This window comes from Artemia franciscana, chromosome 20 (genome assembly GCF_032884065.1).
Source record: "Artemia franciscana chromosome 20, ASM3288406v1, whole genome shotgun sequence".
Lineage (NCBI taxonomy): Eukaryota > Metazoa > Arthropoda > Branchiopoda > Anostraca > Artemiidae > Artemia > Artemia franciscana.
In genome coordinates this window covers 25,757,491-25,768,946 of record NC_088882.1, presented here as the reverse complement: position 1 = coordinate 25,768,946, position 11,456 = coordinate 25,757,491, and the positions used below count along the sequence as shown (strand labels likewise).

The 11,456-nt window shown below is 33.5% G+C and overlaps 1 protein-coding gene across 9 annotated transcripts in view; it reads right to left on the bottom strand.

The window, feature by feature from the left end:
• Window positions 1-4,551: 4,551 nt before the first annotated feature.
• The window catches only part of LOC136039958 (activating transcription factor 7-interacting protein 1-like), a 114,196-nt gene continuing 107,291 nt past the window's right edge, over window positions 4,552-11,456 (bottom strand). For all 9 annotated transcript variants that reach the window (XM_065723981.1, XM_065723972.1, XM_065723978.1 and 6 more), the window contains one exon: window positions 4,552-10,088. In XM_065723981.1, the coding sequence (XP_065580053.1) occupies window positions 9,993-10,088 (96 nt within the window). In that variant the 3' untranslated portion in view covers window positions 4,552-9,992. The remainder of the gene's footprint in view (window positions 10,089-11,456) is intronic.

Sequence of the window (11,456 nt, the reverse complement as noted above, 5' to 3'; positions counted from 1 at the left end):
ATATATATATATATATAAGAAAATACACGGTTTTCTCTAACATATGATTTCTTTAGTTTTTTTTTTGTTTATCTGTTGATAAACTTGCCTCTCGACGCTATTACTTGAGTTGGGTCAATTTCAAAATAAAGTTGGATGATTCAAAGAGTTAAAATTTTCAATTGTCTAAATTTATGCTAAAACTTCATACTTCTAAAGGAAATTTAAACTGCGTCAAAACCTTGCCCCTTAACAAATAACAACAAAAAAATGTTAAAGATATTTTTGAAATGCAGATATGATAGAGATATATTAATAGAAAAACAAACAGAAATTACTCTGGAGAGAACAAATACAATTTTTGTAAGAATAGTAAAGGTAATGCAAAGTCTGAAACCAATAAAACAAGGTCAAATTAACAATTCTTACTTAAAATGAAAACGAACTACTTTTAATGAATCAATGAAACCTAATTCAAAAATAGAAATAATAACAACTACTAAACTAAAACTTAAAACAAACGGAAATAACGATTAAACGTAAAACGAACATAATTAAAATTTAGATTTAGGTCTAAGCTCAACCGGAAGAAAATTATCGCAAATATGATGTGGGGGCAATTTTTTCAATGTCCCTCAATGCTAGATTGGCAATTGTGCTTTACTGAGCACTACGCGGTGCAGATAACTATTTGAGCTGCTTTCAAATTACCGAATAACATTTCAGACTTTTGGTTGATAGGATAAGCTGTTATCCATTATTCGTCTACTGACTAAAGCAAATGGAAAGGGGACCAAACCCTTATGTAGAAATATGAAAACTCTGGAATGGAAGCACTTTTTTTCTCAAGAAAAGATTGAAAATCATCATAACGAGAGATTGATTTGAAATAAATTATTATTCATGAAGTGGCCCTTTTCGACACTAAAGTGTCCTGGTGCCATCCAAGGGGAAAAGTGTTAAAAAACACTGGTGAGATTAGTGAGCCCCTGGTGAGATTACCATGGGATGGCAAACTCCAAGGTCAACAGGACATTTTACATTTATTTATAATAAATCTAATAAGTGCAATAATTGTGTACAATTTATCACGGTTTGAACATCAAAATTAATTCTTTAGAAAGAAAAAAATTCGAAATTATAACCTTCGCAATTTTAAAACCTTCGAAATTATCCAAAGTATTGTTGACAAATATTCTAAAAAATTCTGTCTATAAAATGACAAATCATTGCTTATAGAGCTCTGAAGCACAATAAGCAGATGTCCAATTTAACAAGTTTCAATTAGCGCTTTAAAACTCAAGTAAATAAATAGAATTGGTAATTGAATGTCAAAAATTACAGAAATCAGTTAAATCATTATTTTCTAATGTTTTCAGTACTAGGGAGGTTAAATTTCTATCCTCTCTTTTTGCGTGAGTAGTATTAACCTATAACCCTTACCCCCCCTCTCCCTGTGTGGGTTCATTAGCATTAATTGCGGATTTTGATGCCACTAATTCGGCAAGTCACTTTGTTCTCCGTAGGGAATTATTGGTCAAAAGAGAGAAAGGTTTTATTGTTATAACATAAATTCAAGCTTTATTTTCTCAAAATGTCAAATAACACCAGTTTGAAAAAGAAATAAGATAATCAGCAAACTTTCTGTATGTCCAGACATTTCGAGCCCAGGTGTCACTGGTTATTTGGTTTGAAACAGGGATTGATGGTGTGACTGTGTAAGCTCAGCTAGAGTCGACCCAGCTCTAGATGGGCACGGGAAGCGTCGGATGATTTCCACCCAACTATGCATTACATTCCTGGCCTGCAAGGAGATCGGTACCTGTGCTATACAGACGATTGGCCAGCATGCGAAAGAGAAGGCATTAGGGCAAAGCTGAGATTCAATCAAACTGACAGTGACTGTGTAATTCAGTAAATGGAAATTTCCCGAATGTTCTGAACGAATCGATAAGGGATAGATCAAAGGGATACAATAATTGAAAAGCAGTTAAAGAATCATTCTTGTAAGTATGAAAACAGGCTAAGCAACAACGTAGAAAGGGATAGTTCTCTCTACCTCGCCAGTCTTATTAATGCCCTCTCAAGAAATGCTACTCTTTGAACTAATTTGCATTAATGTTCTACTTTAAACTTATATATTGTTGTTAACTTGATTGGTATATTGAAGTTTCTAAACGGCTTTGTTGTCTAGATGATGGTAAGACCGAAGAGTATATGTGAACAGTCAACCTTATTATGTTATGATAAATCGAAGACTGACAGGATTGATACGAGACAGTCAAGTATATTGGTATACCATTATTGATAGTAAAAATAGACATCATCGTTTAGCAGTGTCTACAGTTAGCTTATAGCTACCAACAATGCACCAATAACATGATTTGTTAGCTGGTTCCTCGAGAATACCTCGAGTATTCCTGTTTCCCCTGCCCCACTTTTCATTCACCTTCAGGGTGGAGGTGCACAAGGGCCAAAAAAGGGCAAATAAGAGATCTTGTTGCCCTCCAAGTCCAAACGTTCTTGGCCCTTAAAAATATTATCTAAAGTTTCTTTTCCGGTTTAAAGAACAAGTTGACTAAACCTTCCAGTTGACTATCAAGCAAGAAATTTTAATGAAACGAAAATCAACGTTTATAAAATTACTAGCTGTTGGGGTGGCGCTTCCCGCCACCCCAACACCTAGTTGGTGGGGGCGCTTCGCGCCCCCCCGCGCGCGTAAGTCGTTACGCGCCATATTAGTTACGCGCCATTATAGTTGTGTCCCTGTGTCCCACCTGTGAATATATGTATATATACATATATATATATATATATATATATATATATATATATATATATATATATATATATATATATATATATATATATATATATATATATATTTAACTACGTAAAACATGTAAATATACAACATTCTTTGCTGTCCCATTGTCTGTCCATATAAATAGATTGTCAGGTTTACCAACTCTTGAACATGCAACATAATAATTGTCGATGGGAAAACAATCCGTATTCAGATCTATACCGCATTTTTCTAACGATTGCCCTTGAGCTTTGTTGATGGTGATTGCTAATCGAACATTCCCTGTGTCCCCGTCGTCATTTATATATCCCCCTGTGCCCCGGCGTCCCTGTTGTAGTTGTGTCCTGGTCGTCATTTATATTCCCTGTGTCCCGGTATCCCAGTCTGTAATCTCTCTTTGAGTGTCCCGGTCTGTAATTTCTCTTTGAGTGTCCCGGTCGTCATTTATATTCCCTGTGTCCCGGTCGTCATTTGTGTACCGGTCTGTAGTGTCATCTTATAATGACGTCGTATACAAAGCCTTATATAGCCCACAAACAAACAAACATGCATATATACAACTTATTTTTATATATATAGATACAGTTTTTTAGTTTTCTTTAGTTTTTTTTCTTTTTTAGTTTTTTCTTTTTTTAGTTTCTTCTTTTTATTGATTTGTTTTCTTCAATTTGTCAATGTTCATTCTAACATTGACACTTGGAATAATCTTTACGTGCCAAGCATGCTAAGGCTCCAACAATTTATATTAAACCTCAAAATATATTGAAATATTTGTGCAATTTCCATTTTTTTAATTTTTTTTTTTTTAGTTGTTTAGCTTTTTTTTTAGTTTTTTTTCTTTTTGGTTTTTTATCTTTTTTATTTTTTTACGTTTTTTCTTTTTTTCTTTTTTTTTTTAGTTTTTTCTTTTTAGTTTTTTCTTTAGTTTTTTACCATTTTTCTTTTTTCGACTTACTTTAATCTATTGTCAAAATATTTATGCAATTCCCAGTTTTTACATTTTAGTTTGTTTTCTTTTATATATATAGAAGATATAATCTGGCGTAACAGACAGACAACTTATTTTTATATATATAGATAGGCTGCTGATTGCTCCTGAAAATTTTCAGTCGATAGATAATCAACGAGAGAAATTTGTTTAGAGTTTAGTCAGATGCAGCATTATTGGAATTAATTCAGAAATGACAACCAGAATTTAGTTAGGTCTCCTGCTGAGGGGCCAATTAATTTCAAAAATCACAGTTAATTTGATATTTTTAATCCTATATGTAGGCTAAATGGATTTTCAATTAAAGTTTTCTTAATTTTTTTGCTAATTGAATTGATTCCGATAAAAGCGACTTTGGTGTCTCGCAATTACCTCCTTCTGCATCAGATTTTTGGACAAATAATAATAATGAACAACGGTGTTTTGAAAAATCAAAATGCAACATCTACATCAAATACACACAAGCGCTGTTATTTCACTATTTGGTTCGAAGTACAGCTCCGGTTGTTGTAAAGTTAACAACTAAAAATTAAACCATGGAGCACGCGTGAGATTTTTCGTAACTTTTCAAGAATAAATCTCGCATCATGACCACCTACACATCACTTTTATCCTTAAAAAAAATCGATTTTTTCGAGTAGCAAAAAAAAAAAAAAAAAATTAAAATGCTTTTAGTGCATTTGGAATAGAGAATTTAAATTTAACTTCTAAAATGAGTCATTTTGATGCAAAAACATTAGGCAAACGGAATAAATTACGAAGGCAACATACAACTCAGTCAAAATTATGAAGTTTATTTTCAAGAAAAATCACAAATTTTTACAGACAAAATAAAGTGAGGCGAGTTAAGGATGACATTACTAAAAAAAAAAAAAAAAAAATTCATGTCACAGTTTTAAATAGCACAAATAAAGGTAAAAAATTCCCACAAGACGTCATAGCTATAAACAGTCGAATTGTTCCCTAACTGATTAAAACTGAAAACAATAAATTTAATCATCAACACCACGTCAGGAGGTAAGGGGAGGAGAGACCACTACTCCGAAATAAAACCGATTTCACAAAATAAATACTATTTGGTTACATGGTGGCTTACAACCATTCTAAAGTAGAGCCCCTTATTTCATCCCCAAAAGTAATTTAATGTACGACCCTGACTTAAAAAGAAGAAAAATCGGTAGCCCTTCTAAATAATCATACTACTCAAATAAGACGTCGCTCAGGGAAAAATAACATTAAATGCGATGGAAACACACTTTCCGGACGGACTTTCTTCAATATTAAAAACAGAAAGCAGAAAATGAAACTTACTAGGATCAGCCCGGAGCAAATTCAGGTAAGTACACAAAAGTCTGATTCACCTTGCCCGACTGCTGAAATACTCATGAAAGTTTGTCCGGAAAGCGATTGCATACCATAATAAAAATTTATCGTAGACTGATATCCTATTTTTGCTTTTTTTTTATAGGTCCAAGTGGGACACTGTTATTATATTACCCTTACCTGAATCCATTGGTGAGGCCCTATTTCATATGCCGAAGAGAATCTTCGGCAATTTAACATGGGAAGAAAAAAAACTAATAACTACAATAGCCACTGACATAGTAGTCTCGGTCGACTTCATTAAAAAGTTAGAAACAATCTAAGATAGATCATTGATATAATTAATCCATCCAGTTAGAGTTGAAATGTCTTTGTAAGGGACTCTGTAGCCATGATACCGATTATGGTAGTTACTAGTTTACTAGGTGCCACTGCCACCCTGATTCACCAATTTTTGAAGTAACTTTATATTAAACATTTCATTTAGTATAGACTAGAGTTCGTTCTTCATTACATATTTTTTTAAATCGATTATATTTTAAAAACTATTTTTTTAATTACAAAAGGCACTAGATGTGGCAAATTCCTTTTAAATGAGTCATTAAACAGCTCTCTACGATATTCCAGTGCCGCGCTATCTGAGAAAAAAAAATGTCATGTATGCAGAATATCGTGGTTTCGGCCACTTTTTTTGATTTTCAAGCCAATATATTTTCCTTGTGGTTCAAGCTAAGGGGCAGTAAGTTTCTTATATAGGGGTTTCGGACAAGGTGACTGAATTCTGCAGTCTTACCCTCCATTATTCTAGCGGGGATAGCATCCCTCTACTCTTACAAGTTTCCTATATTCTGTGATTTTGTCAATGAAGAAAGAAAGAAACGGAGAATTTTATTCCCTCTTTCACTAAATTAGGTAGCCCCTGAGGAATACAGTCAACTGATTCCTTTTATTACGGTTGCAAGCTTAAAAATGTATTAGGGCTAAAAGACCTTTGTCCATAGAGATCCTCATTTAAATATAGTTATGCATGATGTCTTACTTGGTAATTTTCTATCACTACCAAGTCTTTATGGTTTTTCACTGAGGACAAAGGTCAAATGACTCCTTAACTTTACAAAAAGGAAAACTGAGATACATTTTCCACGGTTAGCATAACAACACAGGACCACAAAGATTAGATAAATAAATATTTAGCCTACTGGAAATAAATTAAATTGAGCAAAACATAGGTCAACCCTGATATCTTGTAAAGAGCCGTGACTGAGGTAACTGAAAAGGCCTTATGTTACATCTTTGGTTCAACCGAGGTTTATAGCATTCTCACTGACACACAATTTGAATCATAAATTTATCTGCTCTCTCGATTATTCCGTACAGAAAATATTTCAGAGCTTTTGATTTTTCCGAAACTCGTCAACTTTTCTTTTCCGACTTTCTAAATTGATTGTAAAATGAAATATCTGGTGCAAAGATGTTTTTGCTGTATCTTTGATTGCCATGAAAAATGTTCACTACATTATGCTACACAACATGTGTATACTGTATATCGTGTATCTGCATTATGTGAACAATACCGTTCGCTATTAGTCTGTGCTTCAATAGACCCTGAATATAATTATTCCAAGGACGTTAACACAAAATGTAGATAATCAATTTCCCTGGAAATTTTGAACAATCCAATTTTCTTTTGACACAGTCCACGGAAACCTTGAAAAATGAAGGAACAAAGAAATATGTTAATAGGAGAAAAGAGACCAATCACGCGTTTTTCTTAGCTAATCTGAAATAACAAATAGTGTTGTGTCATAAGGCCTTTTGAGTTGCCATAACTGATAAGAACATGTCTCAGCATTCTGTCCTACTTTACAGTGCTTCTTCCGTTGTTTCCCCAAATTCACCCAAATAATACAAAATTCTTCTATATGCCCCCAAAAATTTGTTGGTAAGTAAATGAACCTTAACACGAAACACAATTTTTGGTGGGATCTGTGAGAGCACAATTGTTCTCGGCAAAACTTGGGGAAAACCCTAAGAAATTTGGAAGAGAAGAGAGGCACTGTATGGTGCTGAAAAAAAAAATTCTGTATCAAAATGATTGTCAAATTTGCAAACTTGTATTAGATTAAGATGTAAACTGAAAAAGAAGTTTCCGAACGTTGAAATCTGACAACAAAAAAGAAATGATTTATGATGAAAAAATTGCCTTAAAACCGATTCCAAATTAACATTAAATAAACTAATATTACCTTTTACCAAGGTTAAAACTAAGAATAAACGCTACAAAAAATGAAAAGAAAAAAGGACAATCATTCAAATACAGAAAAGAGGAGGGTAAACACGAAAATCAAATAAAGCTACGAAAAATATGAAAAAATGCAATGAATCACAGCTATTGCTCTGTACTGCAGCTCTTATGAGAAAAAAATATTAGTGCCACAGACAATGCCTTGTCACCCAGCTGAATTCGGCCGTAAAACACCTAATTGAATGAAAATACTTTTGAAACTAGCACCATAATTAGCACATTAGTACAGAGCCTTACTAAAATACATGGACAACTTTTACTAGGAAACAACTGGATGCGCTTTGTTCTTGAGAACCAACTAATCAGTTCGATCTTCATCTTTTCCATCCTTATTTCGGTTCAAACATCACCGCTATTACAGTTGTCATTCTGATTCTAAACATCCCATCCTTATTGTGTAGAGACTAAATAATTTTTCCTTAACACTTACTAAAACCGAGAGGTCGCTTTACAAGGGTGATGAGTCTATGTTTAATAGTTAAGTCAGAACAACAAAAAATTCTTGAATACTTATACCAATAATTTAAAAGCTGAGCTAAAAGCCCACAGAAAGAGAAAGGTTACAAAAGATTACCATTAAAAAGCATTTATGAATTGAAAGGCAACCCAGAGTTGGTGCAACAGGATTAGCGTTTTCTTGGTAACAAGGAGCCCCGAATTTAATATCAGCTGTGGCATTTAGATTATGCATTAGCGTTTATAGATAATGAAACAAAAATGAACTGAAAAGCGGATACCCAGTAATACCTAGAATAAAGTTGTATGCGCAATGAATGTGGTTATTTATTTATAGAAAACTAAATTGTGCCTAATCATGCCAAGGTGTTTTTTGTTTTCTGCACTACAATTTACTCCTTGCTATCACCACAGCTCCTAGCTCTAGAAAGCCATTTAACCACCTTATCTAGTTATATCCGTTTATCAAGGTGGCATAGGAAATCATCACACTTAATTATATACAAAAAACGAGAGGAAAATAGCCTATATATAAAAAATAATAAAAAAGATCTACATATAATTCTTGAGCTTGATTTTCGTCATGGAGGGTAACGGTGATGAATAAAGATAAAGTAACGTTCCTTAAAAACGTTCACCAATTTATGTTTATCTCAAATTTGAGATAAACACTAAAAATGACATCTGACTATTATTTGATGTTTGCAGACTGATCCAAAAAGCATGGGAAATTATAAGAGTGGAAACTTCGGCGATTTAACATGAAAAGATAGGAGTTGAAAACTACTGGCGCCAGACGCAGCGTAGTGGCTGGCGAACGTTACGTAGTGAGGGCGACGGCGATAAATAAAGATAAATTAACGTTCCTTAACATATGTCAATTATTACAAATTTCTAAAACCATTACGTAGTTTTTTATTTATTTCTTAGAAATGTATTTTTATAGCATCCTAGAGCTGAGTTTATCAAAAAGCAAACTTTGTAGTAACATCATCTGATTTCCGTAGATTGTATTACACTTTCCATTATAGAATTTTAAGCAAAATTGCCACTAATTTTGAGTCAAGAATACTCAACTCAACTAATGATACAATAGGTATTTGTCGAAGTGTGAATTTTGCAGAGGAAGTCAAGAGCAATTGAAAATAAAGTATAAAATATACTCTGAATTTAACTTGTCTTAGAGAAAGGACCGTTGGCTAAAGTTACTTTTGCCACTTTCAAAATGGTGCTTCAAAGTCAAACGTTATGGTTTGAATAACGCATTACGAACTCCTTTGACACTAGTTCCATATAATATAATTCTCACTGAAAGCGATTAATGAAGACAAATGGGGACGGAAAACCTTCCTCAAAATTAGTTGTCTGATGTACAGCACGGGTAATATCAGAATACCTAGTACACAATTTTTAACCGAGAGTAAAAATTTGGACAACTTGGACGACAAGAATGGGCAACTTGGAGACATGGAGGCCCAAATTAGGGGACAGGAGCACAATATCTAATCCAATTTTGGAACACTGTCTAAGGCTGGCAAGATTATTCAATCTAACAAAATGGCATTTAGATTCACTTAGCTATGGCAATCCTGGGTATACGATGTGAATTCCAGCAGCCACGATTCTATATTCTAAAACTCCTATGGTGTCAAATTGATACGAGTTACTTTATATTTTAGTTTCATTCCATTTAACTTTAGTTTATTTTCCTCTAATTGTTCTGCGCCAATTTTCAAATTCAAAAAGCCAGAGGATGCCATGGCACAGATTCCGTTGTATTTATCCCTCTAAGTTCATACCATTAAGCCCAAAATTCAGTAGCTAAACTAAGCTTAAACACCTTTTTATGATGTTAAATGTTCAGAACATCCTCCAGAAAACTAATCAAAGAAATAAAAATGATCATTTCGGCACTTGAAAGAATTAGCGAGTAAGATCATACTCAACAATCCGTGGGGGATTGACTGTCTAAATATTGAGTCCTTAATTTGAAGGGTCGCTCGTCCAAACACAGTCGTAGAAAAAAGTTAATAGGACGTCATTAAGCATCCAGTACTAAATAACTTGGCACTAAATTATTTCACGTGATGATGTAATATAGGATTACTTTCTAGTCATGAGTGGAGATTCCTTTGTCACATGTCAATGTAGTTGACGATACTATAAGGTCCAAAACGTCCCAATCTGTCTCGTGCTACAACAGCGATGTAATATCTTAGATCTGGATCAATCTGAAAGAATGAAAGGATTAATTACAACCTATAACGCAGGAAAGTGGGAGAGAAAGAAAAAGATAAAGACAGAAAAATCAAAGAGAGAAAGGGAGGAAGAAATGTTATTTCTCCAACTCTCACTACAACACCAGCACGCCTTAAGACAACACAGCTACACACTCTCCTCCATCCAAAAGCAAATCTAGAGCATTGCTCTTTACCGCCTCCCGTGGAACTCTCAATTGGCTTTTGATGTTTCCTTATAACCAACTGCCATCCCATTCGGGGAAAACCTATTGTTCATTTGGCCTAAGATCGACAATTAAAGCACTCAATCTTTGGCAGTCGATCATCCTTCATTCTTAAAACTTAGCCTAGCCCGTTTTAATCTTTCTTTCGTTTGTGCTGAAAGTTCCATCAATCCTCATTTTCATTGTTTAATATACGGTCAGCCAAACGAGTACCTAAGGCTCAACAAAACATTCAAAGTGTTGTTTAATGTTAATTTCATTATGTTAAAAATATTTTTAATAAAAAATAATTTCTAATATTAATTAGAATATTATATCGTCCATGTTTTATATAGGACGTTATTTATATAGGTCCATGTTTTATCACCCCGTCAATTCCAGCTTTTGCTGAGCTAGAGTAAAATAGTTAAATTTGGTCCTATTTAGATACTCCCAGTTTATATGCTACATTATCCCATAATCACAAAATTTAAAAGAAGCTCTAGTGCATATGTCATAACTGGCATCGAGATCATTGAAAATTTAACTCGCGTATTTTTTATATACATAAATTTCTTTAAATTTGTTTCGCTTCATTCACAGTTTATTTTATACTGACTGTGAACCGAAAAACATACAAAAAGTTAAGCTTTTTCCTTTCTGTCGAATGACAGCAACAAAAAATATTATTACAAGAAACACAAAATAAGCTATCATGATTATAAAAATCTTAATAATAACAAGTGACTAGGGCAGAACATAATATTTCAGGTAGCCGTCAATTAACATCATGCGATTGTTTTCAGATTAGTGATCGGCTGTGAGTTAGAGACAGCTAACAGACACATCAAGATCATGTGTATATTAAAATATATATATATTTTTTTAATATTCTTAAATTAAGTCGTCCATAAAAAAAACAGTCATGAACAATATATTATCTTTTCTTCGTTGAAAAAAATACACTGTCTCTTAGCTTCACGAAATTAGTTTGGTCTCATGAATATGCTTGCAATGCTGAGTTTGAAATATTATTTGTGTGCTACAACCGAAGTCGTAGCTTAAACTAGAGATGTTACGCAAAAAAACCTGAGCGATTGTTCCTTTATTGTTACGATGTCAAATCACATTTACTTTTATTCCAGAAGCATGGTCA